Raw genomic sequence first — 20537 nt, forward strand, 5'->3', positions numbered from 1 at the left:
ACTGAAAGGAGGTGTGGATTTGTTCATGGAGGGGATAAGAAGGATATAGCACGACAGGTAAGGAGGAGGGGGAGGAGAGGATGGAGGGAGCAAGTTTGCTTCTTGGTATGCGAAGGCAGCCTCTCCTATGCCTCTCTCCTTGAAGTTGTGTCACTGCATGGTCTCAGTGAGGGCTGTGCTGTTTAGTGCTGGCAGATGGTTAGACATAGAATCATAGAATATCCCAAGTTGGCAGGGCCATAAGGACCAGCAAGTCCAACCCCTGGCTCCACACAAAACCACCAAAAATCAGAGCACGTGACTGACAGCATTGTGTGAGCACTCCTTGAACTCCAGGAGCTTGGGGCTGCTTTTCCATGCTTTTCTATGCCCACTGCCCCCTTTCCCTGACCCCAGCTGCCCTCCCCTGACGCAGCTCCATGCCGTTCCCTCAGGCCCTGTCGCAGTCACACACAGCAGAGCTCAGCGCTGCCCCTCCGCTCCCTGTGAGGAGCTGCAGCCGCCATCAGGCTTCCCTTCAGCTCCTCTGCTGAGGGCTGAACAAACCCAGGGACCTCAGCTGCTCCTCGGACACCTTGTCCTCCAGACCCTTCCCCAGCTTTGTAACCCTAGGCACCTCCTTTCTCTTCGTGGGATCTGGTTGAGGAGCTCTGTTTCTGCTAATTCTGTGGCCCTTTAAACAGTGAGGGCTCACCCAACATGAGTGAACTGTGAAATGATTTTTCTCTTGCATTTCCATTCTTTGTCATTTTAGTATAGAAGTAGCAGTCAGCTTAGCTTAGCATCTTGAGAACACCATCAGTGGTGAGATCTTGAGATCGGCACTGATGTGTAGTGAAGTGTCCTCTGAGATCAGAAGGTATAAAGAACTGTGTGACTCACAGGTATCTCACAGAGAACGGAGCTGCAAGCGGTAAGAAAGAGCTGAAAAGAAGTAGGCTTTTGTATAACCACACTGTGATAAACAGTTAAGTGGCACTGTGTCCTTTTAAAAATCATGAGGTAAGGAGGGGAAAAAAATACAACAGTGAAAGATGGGGTACTGGAGGTTGGTAGGTGCTATATTTTATACACACAAAAAAACACGTTGCTGAGAAGTAAAAGTGGGTGTAAGCAAAGCAGCAAAAAGGTGTAGCTCTGTCTTTTTCACTGTAAGATCATTTCACTGCTCCCCAGCTCTTTATTTGTAATTTCATTCTTGAATTCTTTTCTTCTAACTCGTCCAGTCTGTATCCTTTGTAAGGAAAAACAGTCATGTGCAGCCAAACTCAAAATTCCTTTAATCCTGAGCATATATGCGTACACTTTTGGGCTGCTGCTCTGCTTTTCCCCTCTTCTCCCCACTCAACTTTTCTTTGTATATATTTGCAAAAATAGGGTCACTGTTGTATATTAAACAGATTTATAAAGGCTATAATATCTAAAGCACTCTGTGACCCTAGTCAAGCTGCAGTGAAGTCAGGATTGTCCAAAGTGGTGTAAAACCAAAGCTTTGTTTTTGAGCACTGAATCCACTTGAGCATTGTCACCTGCTGGGCTGACAAAGCAAGACCTGAAGGTGAAGTTTGTCTCGTTCTGTGACTGTGCAAGTTAACTGGATCGCCTCCCAGAGGGGTAAAGGATCAGCTTGTGAAACTGTGACGCAGTGTGCTGAGCACATGGGTTGGTTTGCACATCAGTTCAGCTGGCAGAAGGCTCACCCATGTATTCGTCTGGGTTCAGCGCTATTCTAATAAAGGCTGACATGATCACTTGAGGTAAACTGACATGTCAAAATTCTTAGACTACTTGCTTTTTTAATCCCACGCTACATGGAAGTAAGCTTACATTAACGAAATGTTGCAGGGTTGGGTTGTTATTTTGGGGACTTTTTTTCATTTTTTGATAGAATTACCTTCTTTCTGATGGAAAGCTCTTCTCCCAGAATATTCTGTCCAATCTTTTCTTTTACATGATTATGTGCTATGTTATAACTATTCCTTTTTTAACGTATACTGCCCTCCTCAGAGATCCATGCCTTTAGACTGCACACAAATTTTAAAAGATGACCACAACCAGACAGGCTGCGTACTCTTAATTCATAGACACATAAAGCTGTTGATGTTGTATGAAGAAATTCAAAATGAATAATAAAAATATTCAGTATTTCTTAGATGTTTGTCATGAATATAACCAGTATTTTTTCCATTTACTAACAGGCCAGTGCAACCTGTTTGCATTCCATCCGTTCACCTGCACATGACTGCGGCCACCATGCAAGTCAGCCAAAAAGACTTTGAGAAGGCTCAAGAGCAAGTGAAACTTTTGAAAAATGATCCTGGGAATGAAACGAAACTGAAGCTCTATGCTTTGTTTAAACAGGTTGGCGTGGTTTGCTTTTTTCGTAAGGGGCATTTATAAACTGAGAGGATGGGTCTGTAAAATATATATTAAAAGCACATGTTGTTCTAAAGTATTGTCTTAACAATCTCTTGAAATGCTCAAGTTATATTCTTGAAATGCCCCTTCACCTCTGCCTGAATTCTGAGTGAAGCCAGAACTATTTTGTCGCATAAACTGGGAGTTGAATGTAAACCTTTATCCAAAGACTGAGAGCCATATTACATCAATTTTGTGATGCCTTCCATATAATGTAGTAAATATATTGATGCACCACAGAGAAAACTGCTTGCGCTTAGGAAAAAAGAGTGCTACATACTTCCTCTTACATGCGTTGCATCTACCGTCCATCAGCTGGTCCTATGATACAACGGTGTTAATATTTGAAGGTTTACTTTTGTGAGTGTGGCAAGTTTTCTTTTTAATAATTCAAGAAACTGTTCCCCCACATTGATTCTGAGTGAGGGTTGTTTTTTACTACAGTGTGGAAGCAGACCTATGTAGAAATAGTACAGGTAGCCCTATGGACTAGCAGCTGGTAACTGGGGAGGCATTCGTGGATCAAGATAGTCTGCAGGATCAATTCTGCAACATGGGCTGTGACTTTTTATATGAAAGAAGGCAATGAATTGCTCTTTTAAATGAAAAACTAAAGGCAACAGGTTGTTTCATGCATTTTCAGTAATTGATAAAAATGAATATGTCCTTTCTTTCTCATCTACTCTAAATATCTCTCTAATAGCATACTCTTCTTCAAGAAGGCTGATCATAAAATACTTTGGGGTAACTGGGACCTTTGAACATCAACTGATCCTGTGCCCTTGCTCATAATAGGGCCAATTTTGAAGTGAGATCCAACTCCATGGGTCTTATCCAGTGTTTTTTTTGTTCATGTAACTTCCGTATTTTTTTGTGTATAAGATTGCACAATTTTGAGATAAGTTACTGAGAATGTAAATGCATGGGCACCTTGGAAATGAATGTCTCATTGGTTAGGTTCATCTGCAGGCCTAGCGCTGACTGATAGGAAATGGCAGGCATTGGGAATTTCGTGGTATGTGTACTGCCTGAATATTTTCTGACCACTGGAATTCCTTCTGTCTGAGGTGAATTCTGTATCCTGATCACGTAACAGTCCTACCTGTCACCTTCTTTAAGCCAAGGTACCTGAACTGTAATCAGAGGTTTAAATTAGTTTCTTTCACTCTCTTTTTAGGCTACTGAGGGTCCCTGCAATTCTCCAAAGCCGGGTATGCTGGACTTTGTCAAGAAAGCCAAATGGGATGCGTGGAATTCACTTGGCAGTTTGTCTCAGGTGACAATACCTATAATTTCAGTTATTTGAGCTCTATCTTGAAGTGCCTGGTCTATGAATGAAGGCTTGATGTCTGAACATACTACTTGTTAGTTGACTCACTTTGCTTCAGACCACAGTGTTTTGCAGTGTATTTTACTTTTGCACTGTGAAAGCATAGATTTCAGTTATTGCTAACAGCTCATGTCAGCATAAGAGACCCATATGTATTGTGACTTTCAATAAATATACTTTTTCATATTTTATATTCTGCTGTTCCCCTTAAGAAAGATGGATTGAGTCTCTTCTTACAGCTTCTTACAATGAAGAACAAATCTGTGAATCCAGCGCAATTTTGATAACGTTGTCATTTTAAGAAGTTGGCCTCTGGTGCTACTTGTAAATGAAGGAAATGCTGAATGCAGTCACTACTGCATGAGGCCTGCTGTTCAGGAATAGTTTTGTGATTGCTCAAAGATACTACTTAATGCAAGGTTGGGGTGACTTCTTGTTTGTGTGAATTTGGTTTTCTTTAAACCTACCTGGATAATTTCATGAACGTAGCATATTCTTAATAGGAAAGGAATTCACTGAGGCTAGGATATCATTGGGAAGTGTTTTTGAAAGAGAGCAGGAGCTAGGAAGAGATTTGTGGTGGCCTCTGGGGGTATTTTTTGCTTTTTTATTTTGTTGCTCCTTTTTACGTTTGTTCTGCTTCAGGAATAGCAAATAAATATTTAAGGAAATGAACTTGTTGGTGAAGTTGTAGTAAAGAGGAAAAATATCTAGCAAAAGTGTTAACACACTTACACTAATAAGTGCCCAAAGTATGTTATCTTTTCAAGAAAACAGGTTGTAAAGCTGTCAAGGTATAGTTCCTTTAAATCACTGTTTACTATAGAAACAAGGAGGCAGCATTCTTTTAGCTTTTGTACATTGTATTTGTGCTAAAAGATAAATAGTATCTTCGAACAGTTTTAAAATGCTGTGGATGCATTCGAGCACCACACGTCCTAAACTAGAAAGAACTTTTCATTTGGTTGGAGAAAGTCCAACCAGTAAGCAAAAACAAAGGATCCCCAGAGGCATGGAAATGCTGGCGTAATAACAGAGGTCATTCAGGTAATCTTAGGCATGGAGGGGACAATTCTTAAACAAACCAGTGTTGTCACTGTTGCAGTATCTATGCAGTTTCATTTTTCAGATCTGATGGATGCTGGCTTTATGTGTGATTTGCAGTGTTTAAATACAACATGTTCTCTCCTTCTTGATTAGCATACTTTCCAGTGGAGATTTTATTTGGTCCTGTAGCACACTCCTCCTCTTTTTTTTTTTTTTTGTTATTGATGGTCATTTTGTGAATAGCATAAAAAAGATAATCTTCTTAATGTTGTTTATGTGTTTGTTTGTTTATTACAGGATAATGCTAGACAAGAATATACTAAACTTGTCTCAAGTTTGATCTCTGCAGAATCTGCTGGCGAGAAAAAAGATTCTTCTTCAAAAGAGAGCAGTCATGGTGGCTATGAAACCCTAATAGTTACCACTGATAACAATATCACAAAGATAATGTTTAACCGACCTGACAAGAAAAATGCTATCAATCATAAGGTAAAGAAATTAATTTGAGAGGATTAGTGGTTATGTCTGTTTTTTTCTTTCCTGATTAAGCTACTTAAGTTTTTCAAGAATAATTGCTACAAGTTCAGCAGAACTACCTGAAGTATAGTGGTCAGAATTTTATGAGAGTTGAGTATATTGACAAACAGTGACAACGTAAGACATGAAGATCTAGTACAAAATCAAGCTATTAATGTTTTACAGATTGGGCTCTTCTGTGTCTTTTAAAAAATCTTGGTTTCTTTTTTTTTTTTTCTTTTTTTCTTCAGCCAAACTTATCATAGGATCATGGGCTGTACTAAACTAAAATGGCAAACTGGAAGAAGACAAGTTTGTTTTGTGGAGGCAAGACTTGACTGTAGCCTTGCTTATAACAGTGCGTGCAGCCTAATTCAGCTTAGCAGTGTCACGTGTATGTCTAGGTAGTTGTTCTCCTGTTTCCATGAGGAAATCTCTCCTGCTGGGAGTATTGTGATAGGATGTTTCACAACGGCAGTGATACCAGGACAGGGCTTTCACCCCACCGCTGCTAATTCTTTAACATATTATTTTGCTGACTTAGACTGTTTCCCAGCTTTTAAAATTAGCTGTTTCCAGTTTGTATTTTCCAAGGGATCTTATTCTGACCTTGAGATTTGAATTTGAAGTCTGAGTGTTGCGAAGACATGATTTTGTGGTCAGAAACGGTACCTCAATTGCAGTACTTTCTGTACATGCAAATGTTTTGTACTTAAATGGATCATAGTTAAACTGTCTCTCAAGTTCCTTGTTGTCAGTGGAAATCTCCTTTTTATGAAATTTTGCAGCATCACAGTTATATTGTGTTGATTTTTCTCTTCTGCAGATGTACAGAGAAATTATCAATGCACTTCAAGAAGCTGCCAAAGATGATTCTACCATAGCAGTTGTTACTGGTACAATACTTATTATCCTTCTCATAGATGTGTTTTCTTTTATGTCAGAGTACAGTATTGACATGAACTATCTACTTCACATTTAGGCTAAGATAGAATTATGTAAGTGGGGAAATGCTTTCCTCTGTTGTAGACTGAAGACTTTCGATAGCATTTTGGCAGAACTATTTCAAGGTGGTGCTTCAAATTCTTTAGCAATCTTACAGTTTCTGAGATGAAAAGACAGACATGGGATACTCCTGAGGAGTACTGCCTTTGAGAAGGCGATGCATCTGCACAACAGATTTTCCCTACTGCTTTTAGGCTTTATATGGATTTAGTAGCACATTGGACATTGGAACAGACTAAAAACAAGCCCCTCATGTGCTGCACTGTCATGCACAAGACAAAGTTTATGCTATGTGTTTATCTATGATCATTAGAAAAACTGATTTTTGGCTTCTTGATTCTTCTGGGGCTGCCGTAGGAAACAATTTGCCAGGGGTGCTGCAGCCAAGCCCTGCTGTACCCCAGTCATCAGATGCATGATGAGTACAGTTGGATGACTGTAGCCATCATGTGAAAGGAAAGCCCAAACTGATGCTGCTTGTGAAATCTAGCAGCTCTGAGGCAGTAGCATTTGAATTCTTTAGTGGACCTTTTTGTCTGTTTCTGATGCTGACTGTACAAACTGTCTGTTTCTGATTGCTGACTGGTGGCAAGCGCAAGCGGGAGGGACTGAATGGTTAATGCAGGTGCTGCCTTCCTGACCTATCCTCATTGCATATAATCATAGAATCATAGAATGGCCTGGGTTGAAAAGGACCACAGTGATCATCTACTTTCAACCTCCTGCTGTGTGCAGGGTCACAGACCAGGCTGCTCTGAGCCACATCCAGCCTGGCCTTGAATGCCTCCAGGGATGGGGCATCCACAACCTCCTTGGGCAACCTGTTCCAGTGCCTCACCACCCTCTGAGTAAAAAACTTTCTCCTAATATCTAACCTAAGCCTCCCCTGTCTCAGTTTAAAACCATTCCCCCTTGTCCTATTACTCGTAAGCAGTTATTCCATCATATAGGATGATTTGGACAGTTAAATCATACACTGTAGCTTTTAAATACTCCTTGCTTTCTTTCATGGTGTCTCAGACTGTCTTGTACATTCACTGGAAATTCTCTGCTCCTTATCAATGATTAAATCTTTTAATAGAATGATTTCAAGGCAATGTTATATGCTGTACCATTTTCTTAGTGCATCATAATGAAAGTGAGACTTGCTCGACATATTAAATAGACTATTCTATCTACTTTCGAGTCCTTTTTCAGTTTGAAGGGGAATGAATTGAGATATGTAAACTTACATTTCCATTTTCATGTTTAAAAAATAGGTATATTTCTCACTTGTTACTGTGTGAATGACTGTGAAGTGACAGCAAAAATCTGAATAAGTATGCAGGGAAAAAAATAAAAGATGTTTTTTTTTTCAACTGACGGTGCTGCAGGAAATAAAAAAATATTTTTTTATCTCAAATCTTTTAAATGTAATATTCCTCACTTACTTACCCATTGTTTTTCAGTGAAGTCGTAGTCAAAACTTATTTTAAACTGTTGTTGTAGATGTCCTTAAAGATACTTTACATACTTCAAGACAAGCTCTCTAATTGCTTAATAGTGTTAGATGCGTGGAGGGAAATTTTTATGTAAATGTAGTAAATGAAAGCTTCTCTAGCTACTTAGAAATCATTGATGCATATATTTTTATCTGTTCTTTGCAGGAAATGGAGAGTACTATACAAGTGGAAATGATCTGAATAATTTTTCTAATGTCCAACCTAGTGGAATGAAAAAGATGGCAGAAGATGGAGCAGAATTACTCAAGTAAAACATCTTGTTTTCAAATATGCTTACATTACTGTAACAGGTAAAATATAATTTGCAGGCATTGTTAGAAACATGGCAGCAGGAGCCCAGTTACACTGTGATGCCTCCCATTAGGTGACTGTGTCTGAGAGCTCATCGTGTGTGTCAACACAAGGCCATGGGGGAGAGGTAGCATTAATCATAGGAAATAACTGGGGAAATGAGGTGCATGTTAGCGATCTCTGTGTAATCTTTTAAGCACAGTGATGGTGTAGACTTGATTTTCATTTTTAGCCCCCAAAGTGCATACAGATAGAATGACAAAAATGTGTTCTTGACTCTGCAATTTGTAAATTGTTTTTTGATTTATAATTTAAACAGGAACTGTAAGTGAAAGTGAAGTGCTCAGTTTTGCAGCTTTTACTTGGGCAAGCTGCCTTGTGGCTCACAGTTGCCTGTTACAAAGTGATGGAGTCTGAATTGGTTGCAAGAAGTGCTATTTAGCCGTGCTTCAGTCTGTAGTGTTCTGTAGGGTATTCCATGATGCATAGTCTTGTGGTCTCTTGTTCTTCCATCTCGCTTTTGTGGGAAGACTGTATTTGTTATGCTGTGAATGTTACACGGGCACAGTGCTTCATTGCAGCAGATGGACAGATATCCCAGAGAGGTGGAGTCTTTATAACACTGTTTACTTCTTCAAAAGGTTGTATTTTGAGAATGCATTTTGAACTTCTTGGAAGAAGTAGCCATCAAAAGAAACAAAGAGTTGTTTCTCAAACCTGTGCAGAACAGCACTAGGGAATTCTGCGTTGTGGTAACATCACAATTTTGGTACCTGCTTGGAGCTTCAGTGCAGAATAGAATCTGTGAAGGAAGGGGCTGTTGGAAGGGTAGAATTGGAATGGAAATACAGGCGAAAGACTTGTTAGCGAGCTGCATTCAGTAACTGTAACTGAATCAAAATTTGATTGCAGTTAATTAAGAAGGCTGTGCATGTTTGATTCTCAGCTGGCAAGGAAATACAAGTATTTTAAATAGTTATTTTCCGTGCTAGTGTTCATTTGGGAAGTAGTCTACAACGTATACTAACTAGGATACAGCTCATGTTTTTTGTTATGCAGTATCTAATCATGTTTTGAAAATGGTTTGTATTTGATGGAAGAGACTGGAGCATGTCTTATCTTATTTATGCTTTTCAGAGAGTTTGTGGGCAGTTTTATTGAGTTCCCTAAACCACTGATTGCGGTGGTGAATGGCCCAGCCATTGGAATCTCTGTAACACTCCTTGGATTGTTTGACATTGTCTACGCTTCTGACAAGGTGGGTACATTGCATAACTGATCCCAAGGCAGCCTTTATGGCTCTTTCTGCAGCGAATGTTATTTGGTGCAGAGCAATCTGGCGAAAAAAAAACAACCACACAACAGCCAGGTATAAATGCCTTTTCTGTCACTTTGAGGAATACCTCTATTAATTACCTGCCTAGAGTTGTGCATCAGCCAGTGTTTAATATGCATTTTAAAACATAGCACGTAATTGTATTATATAGCTTATTTTTTATGCTCTCTGTTGTTTATCAATAAACTGTTTTTAACGAGAACTTAACCCAAATTGTTAATTAATTTTAGGCAAGCTATTAGTTGCATAACTGTCAGCAATGGGTGGTACTTTGACTTCTGCCTCAGCACTGTGTTAGATTTTTCCTCAAAGGCTCTGCTTGACTGGCTTTGTCATTATGACACTTAAGCACAACTAATCTGCAAGACTAAGTGTTGCTTGCCCCAAAAGGATTGTCTATGACTGTGTCACTCCTGACATATGCTTATATAGTATACATAACTCATTCAGTCTATTCCAGTCCACAGATCTTTTTTATCAGAAGGTTCTTGGGTTCTCCCTCTTCCTCCCTTCCCACCTGATCTTTCCTTGCTGCAGGATGACCTCATTGATTCTTGTTCCTGGATCTAACAGACTACTTTCATCCTCTCAGCTTTCAGTGAGCACTTATACTGTTGGGTGTATTTCAGGTTTACATCTGCTGTCTTGATCTTTTCTTTTTTGAGCTTTAGTTTTTCCTCATATGCTTTCAGTCACGTTCCTTGTGACTCCTTCCACTCGTTCCTTGTCTTTAAGCATAATAGTACAAACAGAATACATCAGTCCAGCTCATGTCCTACTGCCACAAAGTAAGAAAAGCTTCTCCACATTATGCACACTGTATTTCTGTGTATTTCTGCATCCCAGGATGTCCTTTGATTTGTGTACTTGTGATCTGCTGTAACCCCTGTATTCTTTACTGTAGAGCTGTCAGTTAGAGATTAGTTCTTATTACGTACAGTATACAGAGTAATTCCTGCCAAACCTGTCCATACTAAATAATACCTTCTAATTCATACTTATCCAGTTTATTAAGACTATATTGAAGTATGATCAATTCCCCCTTGTCTTAGTATCTCTGGCATCCGTAAATTTACACAGATTTAGTTGCATCTTATTTTTGCATTGTATTTCTTTTTTTTTTAATCTCTGCACATATGTATTAGCCTCACCCTTAGTCATATGGCATAGCTTTCATTCCCTCTGTACTTGTATTAAAGTCAATGAATGGCTCATGATTTAGCTGTGAATATCTGTTAGTACCTTCCTGCTTGCACCTGCAACTTTTACTTGAGGATTTCTGTAGGGTCTTACAAAGTTCTTCACTTAAATTAGTCTTTCCTACTGAGAAGTATATTGAGGTCTTCTCAAAGATGAGTATTCTCTGTTCTTCCTTTTCCAGGACTGTGCACTCTATGTAGTAAGGTCATCCTCATCCAGATTATACTGTACTTTCTCTTCTAGTTTGGTTTAGGCACTGATACAGCCCACTCTACAGGTGTCCAGCATTGTTATGTCCAGACTCTGATTTTATTTCCAGCCAAGTACTTACAGAATGGCCATGTTTGTAGTACAGTGTACACCTCAAGCTGACAATTTAAGAGATGGAATTGAGTGGATATCAGATAAGAATGCATTCTGCATTCTGGTTTTGGCTCCAGTTCCTGGAACACCCTTTCTCCTCCCCTTCCTAAAGCAGAACCAGTTATGCTAGCCTCTATCCTTGCAGATGCTTAATCCTTTCTTACAAACTTTCAATCATACAGATATCCCAAGCTTGCTAGGAAGCCTACTGATATGTCCTACTATACAGTCAGCTGCAGAACAGTACGAAATGATTACCTTCTACTATGAAAGCTCAAACAGCAATGAGCATCTTCATGTGTCAGTTCATATTTTTTAAAAGGCAAGCCTTTTATCTTCCTTGCTTAAAGTTGATATGCGTTGTCAAAACACAAAGCTTTGCATTTAAGTTTTAACTTACAAATAGGGTTTGGTTTTGTGTGATCCCACGATATATTTCTGCCACAGATTCCTTTCTCAAATTTTCAGAAAATTTGAGGAAGAAAAGATTCAATGACTTGAATTTTTCAGCAGTAGAATAAATGTAGTGTGCTTTCAGACAAGGAAATTCTCTGCCTCCCAAATTATTTGGGCTAACTTTGAGAGTACATATGTCTGAGCATTCTTCTTATAAAGATCTTGCACATGCAGATTAGTTCTCCAAGCCTTCTATTCAAAGAAGGTAATTTCATAAATGGGGATTATAAGATAAGGGAAGTGAATTATATACATACAGACCATTTTTATGTGCATTGAGAGTTTGAGGCTGTTTTATCAGACTATATTTAAAGCCTACTATGGTAGAAGTTCAGATCTTTTCCTGGTGAATTCTGTTATATTAGAAACTGGAAAATGAAAACTAAATCCTAGTACCACGCTCTGTTGTGAGCTTTGTTGTTGTTGTTGTTGTTGTTTTCCAGGCTACATTTCATACCCCATTCAGCCAACTTGGTCAAAGTCCAGAAGGATGTTCCTCCTACCTGTTTCCAAAAATCATGGGCTCAGCCAAGGTAAGAATGTCTGCGCTGTATGTAGGAACTTCTGAACTTTGTGTCAGTATTCTTCACTGCAAGTGGAGTCACACTGAGTCCTTGAAAAAAAACTCCTGCTCACATGTTTTGAACCAAAGATAAACATAATGACAGTGTCAGCACAGGCACCTAAACACAGGACTGAACACTGGTAAAGCTATAGAATGATGTTGATGTAAGTTGTCTTTTTTATGGCTTCCTCCACCTGTCTGAGACTATTTATATAGTGGAAGGTTGTATCTTTTTTTCCATCAATGGGAGGGAATGATGTAAAAAAGACTTTAAAAAAAAAAAGGGAAAAAAAACCACAGAGCACTCTCTAGAAATGTCTTGGCAGGCTCAGCATTATGTGGCTCCAAGGCTGATGACACCAACAGAATTTGAGGCTTCTGGGTTATGGGATTGTCTGCATAACACCATAGGATGCACCTTTCTCAGAGGGAGTAAGAGATTTGTGCAGGAGTTAGGGTTGATAAACAGAGCTTCAAACCAGATTTGAATTGGGAAAGAGATAAAACCAGGCTTGCCCGTGATAAGCCATGGATTGGCTGCACCAAAATTTGAGCGACTGCGTGTTAGTGAGATCCTTCATTCTGCTCCACCAGATGCTGGCTACAGTGAAGCATCTTTGGAATGTTGCTACACCAGTGTATGCAGCATGAGGAAAAAGCAAGAGGAGCCAGAACCTTTGGCTCAGAGTTGAAGGCCAGTCACTAGTGGTGCACCCTGGGGCTAATACTGGGCTTAATACTTGACCACTTAATGGAGACAAAGATAATGGGACTCAGCGTGTTTGTGGATGGTAGAAAACTGAGATATTCAGAGGGACCTGGACACACCTGAGAATCTCTTGAGAACACAAAGTCCTGCACTGGGGAGAGCTATGTACTAGTGCAGGATGTGGACTGTATGGCTGGAAAGCAACTTTAAGAGAAGGACCTGGAGGTCCTGGAAGACATCCAGTTAAATGTGTGTAGTCTTAGTGCAAAGAAGGCCAAAATTATTCTGGTCTGCATTAGGCATAGCAGTGTCCACACATGGACTGAGGTGATCTTCCCCTCTTCTTAATACTGGTGAGTGCGTATTGTTATCTAGACTTCCCCTGCAAGGGAAAAGGTGGAGATACTGGAGGACAAGCAAAGAACCACAAAAATGATTGCAGCATTGAAGATCCTGCATATGAGAAGAGGCTGAGAGATCTGGAACTGTTTCACATGAAGAACAGAATCTCAGGGGGATCTTAGAAATGTTTACAAATACCTTATGAAAGTCTGTAAAGAAGATGGAGGCATACTCCTGTCAGTGGTGCCCAGTGAAAGGGCCAGAGGAATGGGGTACACATTGAAAGATTATGAAAATAAGAATTTTACATTGAGGGTGGTGAAACGCTGCAATAGGTTGTGAGGAGTGGCTGCCAAGTCTCCATCCTTGGAGATGCTTGTGGGCAGCCTGCTCCAACTACCCCTGCTGAGCTTCCAACTAGACAATCTGCAGAAGTCCCTTCTAACCTCATCTGTTCTGTGATTCTCTGCTCTTTCAGAGAGCAGATTTTAACAGGCAAGAGCCTAAAACAAATGTGCCTTGGAAGCTTGTGCCTTTCCTGTCATGTTCCTTGAGTCTTGTGTCTTGTTCACTCACACTCTGCTTTTCTTTATTTAGGCAAATGAGATGTTGCTTTTCAATAAAAAGCTGACTGCAGCAGAAGCCTGTGCTGTGGGACTTGTGAATGAAGTTTTCCCCGACAGCACCTTCCAGAAGGAAGTTTGGGCAAGGTTGAAAGCGTATGCAAGTCTCCCCAAAAATGTCAGTATTTTAGTTTTTTTCTCTATGCTATAAGCCTCCTGCATTACCAGTCCTCCTGCCAAATCTGTGTTGGTTCTTGTTTTCATGTGATCCTTAACTGAAATAACAAAGCTCAGCGTACTTTGCTTCTATCTATCCCTGTGCTGCTGAGGAAAAAATACTTCTCTTTTTTTTTTCCCTGGCAGAATTCAATACAATGTACTTTACAGAGACTCGATGGCTGAAAAACATTGAAAATTAGCTATTTAATCTGCTTGCAAGCTATGTGCAAGTCGGATTCCTTCTCTTTGTTTTTTATTTTAGCAATAGTAATACGTGCACTGTGAGTGCTCAGGATGAAGCTGGCTGGCCTTACTTCTTTTTGTTGAATTCAGTCATCCCATTCACTAGTTTAGGCTTTGCAAAGTTACTTGAGTCCCAATGGTATTGTGTTGTGTTGGACAAGAAGAGATACTCACGCTAACTCCTGATAATCAAAGTTACATTTGGCACCACAGGTAGTTAAAGAAGTTTCACTTCTTACACTCATCTACTTATTTTATGAGCACTAAGTGGATTGCTGTATTGCTCCCCATCAACTTCAGCCATATTAGCTTTAGTAATTAAATGCAGTATTCTATTTCCAGCTAAAGGGTAGACTAAAAGCTAGATTGTACAATGTTAATACATCCCAGTTTGAATTCCAATGAGCTTGTGCTATTTTCTGAAATGAATGTATAGAAAACATAACTTCCTGATATTCCTCACTTAACGTAAATATTCTTTTCCTTTCTCCTTCAGTCTTTGGCAGTGTCAAAGCAACTGCTACGAAATATAGAAAAGGAGAAGCTCCATGCTGTCAACAGTCAAGAGTGTGAAGTACTCATAGAGAGGTGGTTATCTGATGAATGCCTAAATGCTCTTGCCACCTTCTTTCAGAGGAAATCAAAACTGTAATCTTTACCAGCAGAGCACTTAATGTTCTGGAAACAGCAATTCACCTTCTGGCAATAGTCTTGTCTGCCCTTATCCTTAGAAAGCTTTCTCTGCAAATAATAATTCTTTTACCTTTTGATGCACTATATTTCTATACAGAATACTGGGTTAAAACTGTTTCATGAAATTAATGCTGTGTTATGTGCCTTGGATCCATTATGGTTATTTAAATTAGGGGAAAAGGTTCCTTTTCCTGCAGGCAGCAGTGGTGTTTTTGAATAGTACTAAAGTAGATTGTCACTTGAAAGAAGCAGCAAATTCAATAGCACTGTATTTTGGTAGCTTTTCAATGTCTTACAACTGATTCTTTTTCATCTGTGGGGAAGAAAATGCTGTATTGATGAAAAATAAATATAAGTATTTAATTAATCTTGTGCTGATTATTACTATTACTGCTAAACATCCTTAGTGACAAGGAAAGTAATTCCTGGAAGTATATTAATGAAATACTCTTCTTACGAAAGTATTTACTTGTGATGTCGTGAAATAAACCCAGCAGGGACTATGAGAATCTTCTTAATGTTGTTGTTATTTATAACACTAAAATATATATTTTTTATTCGAAGAAGGTAAGAAATCTTCCTTGCTTTCTATTTATTTTCTTCTTTGGTAGAACTTTAAAGAAAATGGTTCAATCTAGCAAATTTGAAAGCATCCTCAGTAAACCTATAAGGGTTATAGACATACCCACAACCAATTAAAAGTCTGTAAAATGAAACATTGCTGATGAAATTTGCCCACTGTAAACACTGTAGTTTTGAAGGATTAGGAAGAAAAAATCTGATACGGAAAAAAAGTGGGTCTTTCCCAAGTCAACTCCAAACTGTTTGATAATGGTTTTCTCACACACAGAACTCTGTTCTTTTTCTTTCTTGTCATTTTGTTTGAAGATTTAGCGCAGCCTAGAATATACATGATGCCTCTGCAACATTTCTCAGAATCTACTGTACAGTGTGGGAATCACAGTCTTAGCTGTGCAGCTTATTTGCAATAATGCAAAAGAAAATTATTTCTACTTAAAAATTATTGTCTCTTTGACTTTCCCCTAATTGTCTTTCAGGAAAAGAAAAACACTCATAAATATATAAACACCATGCTTGAGTATCAATAGTAAAACTTATAACTGAAATATTTTTGCCCATAAAAATTATGTTGTGTGAAATACAGAAAGGAGTAAGATATTTAGTTATTGGATGTATTTCAGTCTAGATAATCAGCAACACCAGTAAAATGTAAAGTGTCTGCAGTGCACCTTACATCAAATCCTGTAAGCTCCGTATCTTCTTCAAACTGTTTGGTTAGGTTATAATCTCTTAATGACAGGAGAAAAGAGCGAACCCCTGAAAGCATGGCACTGCAATGAGTGAATCACTGTTACTTTATTCAGATGGATGACATATAAGTTTCTATCCCATCAAAAAAGCAAATTATTAGACAGATTTTACTAGGAAATAGTTGTATTTATAGGCTACGAATTGAGGCTTTCGGCTTACGGTATTGCTCAACAGTACTTCTAGCCTTCTGTCAGAGACAATCTATCAGTGTACCACGACAAGGTGGTGTTGTAAGATGTCCTGTAGCTCCATCATCTGGAAGCATTCCACTTTGGGGTGACAGAATTGAGTAAATTTCACTGCGTTGATTATGGTTAGTGTTGTACCAAGAAGAAATGTTTCAGTGGTGCTGAAAACAAGGACTTCAGAATAAATCTAGGAACCAAGTAACAATTAAGGGAAGTAAATCTTGATGGTTCCAAGTACATGAAGAGTAGGGAACATGATGTTATAGAGTCATTCAGGTTGGAAAAGACCTCTAAGATCATCCAGTCCAATCACCAGCCCACTAACCACGTCCATGTGTGCACTGAGCAGTGTTTCAGATAAAAATCAAATGAGCAACACTGAGGGGATCAGCAAGGGTTGGCAACAAAAGCAAGCTGAGGAAGAGTACAAGACTCTTCAAGAGAAGCTTCATGCTCTTGACAACGATGGACTGTTGTCAAGAAACAGGCCACAAAGGGGACACGGGCTCAGACCCCGCTCGCAACATGGCGGACGTTGGCTCAGGGTGGCTGCCCACAACATGGCGGACGTTGGCTAAGGGTTGCTGCCCACAACATGGCGGACTTCGGTTCAGGATGGCTGCCCACAACATGGTGGCCGCGCTGAGGGGCGGCTTGCTCTGCGGGGCACAGCGGGCAGGTAGGACGGGTTCAGGGCCGCCATGGCGCTGCGGCTCCGATAGGGGGCACCCTCCGCCACGTCCATGGTGAAGCGTGAGGTTCGGAGCGGGGCGCGAAATGGCGGCCGCTGTGTGGAGGCTGAGGGCTACAGCAGCCGGCAGGCTGGCAGCAGGCACGGGGAAGGTGACGTGCGGCTTGGGGCTGGTAAGGTCTTTGAGGCTTGTGTGAAGGGCAGCTGTAGGAGCACGCTGTTCACGTGTTGAATCCTCGAAACACCTACTCTTGGGATTTCTTTGTGGTGGCAAAATTAGCCGCAGTTACGTTGTTTGCCCAGCTGGGGATAAACAGTTGTTTGTTCAGTCTCTGAAAGCTCTGTGCTTTTCTATGAAATTGAGCCATGGCATCAGCTGTGGAGAGGATGTGTGCCATGTTGTTGTTCTCCACAAGGAAGAATGCAACAGTTTGCAATGTGGTGATGGCTGAAATAGCAGAAATGGGGCTTCCTTGGTCAGTGCCAGCGTGTCACGTTCAGTAATGGAAGATGAACACTGATTTTGTAAGGAATTAGGTCTGTTGAGTTGGGTTTTTTTGGTTGTTCTTCTGGTTGTTTTTTTTTCTCTCCTGACTGAATAATGAGAATAAATCACCGTTACTTCTAGGGAATCATACTTCCTAAGTAACTTTGGTTTTACAAAAAATCAAATCATTCATACAGTTTGTCACAGGTCTGCCTGGCAGCGTCTGCAGCCTTTTCTGGGCACTCCAGAAGCATCCATGAAGAAGCCTGATGAATCCCTTCCAACAATTTCTATTTAACCCATACAACAAAGTAACAATTTCTGACATAGACCTGCAGTATTCATTGATCGTACTCATTATAATCATTAGTGATGCAACATCTGTCAAAAATGGAGCACCCTGCACAGAAAGCTGTTGTGAAGCGTGGATGATATGCTATACTGTTGTATCCTAAACGAATCAGGACATTCATAACACATCATAATGTCAGTTCTGTTTCTAACGCTGCGTTTATAGATGGGTTGCAAATGTGGATGTGTACTGTTGAATGCTGGTGGTAGATAGCGTTTAGCATGATATGGTTTTAATTAATGAATTGCAGTTGAATACATCTGTGATAGCTCACCTGGAAGTTTACACAGTTTACACAGTTTACACATGGGAAGATGTAGTTCTTGAGTCGTGTTGGACTCGTGAGCTGGCAGCAAAGCCTGCAGGGCTCTGCGAGGTGAGTAGTTTGGAGGCTGCAGAAGGCTGGAATGAAGGTGAAGATTGCTGCTGTACTCTTGTGTTTAACTTCAGAATTAAACCATTAATCTATACCGCAGAAAATTCAGGAATATCCTGTCAGGCAGAAGCGGGGGTGCACAAAGCTTTGCACCCTGAGCTGAATGTTCTTTCCTGGGCCTTTCAAATGAGCGTTTTCATGCGTGCAAAGTTTACATATACCTCTGTTGTGTCAGAGACACAGTGTGCTACCAATGTAAATGAAGTAAGGTTTGTAGGAGCAGGTGCTGTCCTTTGTTAGAATAGTTTGTGTTGTGTGAAAAACAGAACCTTTCTGGCGTGTATCTGTTTTCTCACATGGCCTTCAGAAGTACACTCCTCTGTTTCCCAGCTATAATAGTTTCATAGGAGGTATTTCTCCCTAAAATCCTCATCTTGTTCAAGTGGAGACATGATATTGCAGAACTCTCAGAGACTTCCCATGGAACTGTTGCCAGACTTGATGTCATAGGAAAGTAAGAGTAGCACAGGTAGATTTAAGCCAGAAGAAATTAGCTATCCTGTTTTATTCCATACTCTTTGTACTAATTCTGAAACATGCCACTGATATTTAAATAAAACTGATTTTTCTTGCTTCAGCTAAGTCAAAATACCAAGAAGGAAGAAACGTGTTGTATTTGGAAGGAGACACATTGTGAAAGCGGTATTGCTGTGAACAAGTGAAATAATTTTTTAATAGTTAATGAGTAGTTACTGTCGTAGCCTGGAACCAGCTGGGCTGCAGGTGAAAGCAAGGCATGCAGAGGCATGTCAGCATTCTGTGGCATTAAACATCAACAGATAATTATGTATGCTTATATGTTCTCTAATTGGAGTGCTCAGAGGGTATTTTATTACTTGAGATTTTAATTAAAGTTAAGGAAGGATACTTGGGAGGTAACAAACATGTATTAAAGCAAAAGTCTTTAGTGTTTTCTAGATCAAGAGTTACTTTGTACTGCAGTTGCACCTGAGGATGCCTGTAGCTATGTAGGCATTCTGTGCATTAACTCTGTTCCTAGTGTAATGTCTTCACTAAATTGTGCTCCACCATCAGTTTTTCGTTGTTAAAAGACTGGTATACAGCAGAGAGGGGAATTTGGTTTTGGTTGTTCCTCTCCTCTCCCCTCTTTTCATACTAGGCTCTCTCTTCCAATGTAGTTAAGAGCCTAGAACTGTACGAACCATGTCTACACCCTAGAGTACAAACAGCATGATCTTAAAGGTCCTTTCCAACCCAAACTATTTTATGATTCTGTGATCCTGTGCTAATCTTAAGCAGACACCAGTAGTAATCTCCTGGTCAGAACGACTGGTGTGTTTTTTCCAATAGTAGAGATGAAGCCAGTATTTCCAGCTTTAAGCCCTCTCTGTTTCAAAAGGTAGTGTTGAGTTACACAACGGTAACACGGAGGGCAGTCTTTTAGCAGGAGAAAATAACACACGTGAGAATGAGAAGATAAATGATGGTTTGCCATCATCTCTAAAGTAGGTGTTCAAATCCATGGATTTGAACTTAAAAACCATAAACTGAAGAACTAATATCCAGATGTGGAAAGGAAATATTCCTTGGCTCTACTTCCCCCACCATTCGTTAGTCTTTTCAGAAGGCAGATGGTGACCTTTTCAAAACAGGATAACCACAAGACAGGCTTTGATCTTTCCCCAGAAGGCTCTGATGTGAAACTGTTCTCTCATCTGCTAAAGATGGAAGGATTGCATCATCTGAGTATATTCCAGGAGAAGACCAAGACCTCACAGCTTCTCCCCTGATGGTAGTCAGCCATCAGCACATTTCTTCAAAGGCCATGCGTCAGGGTTCTCAGTCTCCCTGCCTTCAGACAGCTTTTAATCAAGAAAAAAACCTAGCTCTGTACATATGAGCAGAACTGTTCAAAACGCGTTTGCCAGTGCTGTGGGGCAGACAGGTGCATAGCGGAACACCCACTGCTGGCAGTTCAGTTGTGAGGGAAGTTTGAGCATCACGCAATAGTCCGTGGAACTCTTGGATGCCCACAGTTTTAAACTCAGGCTATATGCTCCTGGGGAGGCGTTTCTCTTGCTCTGTTGCTGAACCAAGCCGCTTGAGCAACTTCAGAGTTACAGCAGCAAATGTAACTGCTGCTGACTCTTGCTGAGAGGGAGGTGGCACTGGATGTGATCAGGAAAGGACCAAATAAAACCTCTTTAGAAAGAGCTCATTAATGAGTAAATGTTTCTCAGAAAGGCAGGATCTCTCTATTGCCATGCCAAAGCAGAAATACTTCTGCAAAAT

At 40.1% G+C, this 20537-nt stretch overlaps 1 protein-coding gene across 5 annotated transcripts in view; it reads left to right on the forward strand.

The window, feature by feature from the left end:
* Positions 1-15304, forward strand: part of ECI2 (enoyl-CoA delta isomerase 2) — a 28897-nt gene extending 13593 nt beyond the window's left edge. For all 5 annotated transcript variants that reach the window (XM_042868959.1, XM_042868960.1, XM_042868962.1 and 2 more), the window contains 9 exons: positions 2199-2361; positions 3596-3694; positions 5093-5284; positions 6138-6207; positions 7963-8065; positions 9247-9367; positions 11908-11997; positions 13678-13821; positions 14602-15304. In XM_042868959.1, the coding sequence (XP_042724893.1) occupies positions 2199-2361; positions 3596-3694; positions 5093-5284; positions 6138-6207; positions 7963-8065; positions 9247-9367; positions 11908-11997; positions 13678-13821; positions 14602-14757 (1138 nt within the window). In that variant the 3' untranslated portion in view covers positions 14758-15304. The remainder of the gene's footprint in view (positions 1-2198; positions 2362-3595; positions 3695-5092; positions 5285-6137; positions 6208-7962; positions 8066-9246; positions 9368-11907; positions 11998-13677; positions 13822-14601) is intronic.
* The last annotated feature ends 5233 nt before the right edge of the window (positions 15305-20537 follow it).

This window comes from Lagopus leucura, unplaced genomic scaffold (genome assembly GCF_019238085.1).
Source record: "Lagopus leucura isolate 7727_CA_CO unplaced genomic scaffold, USGS_WTPT01 Super-Scaffold_100002, whole genome shotgun sequence".
In the NCBI taxonomy this organism is placed as follows: Eukaryota; Metazoa; Chordata; class Aves; order Galliformes; family Phasianidae; genus Lagopus; species Lagopus leucura.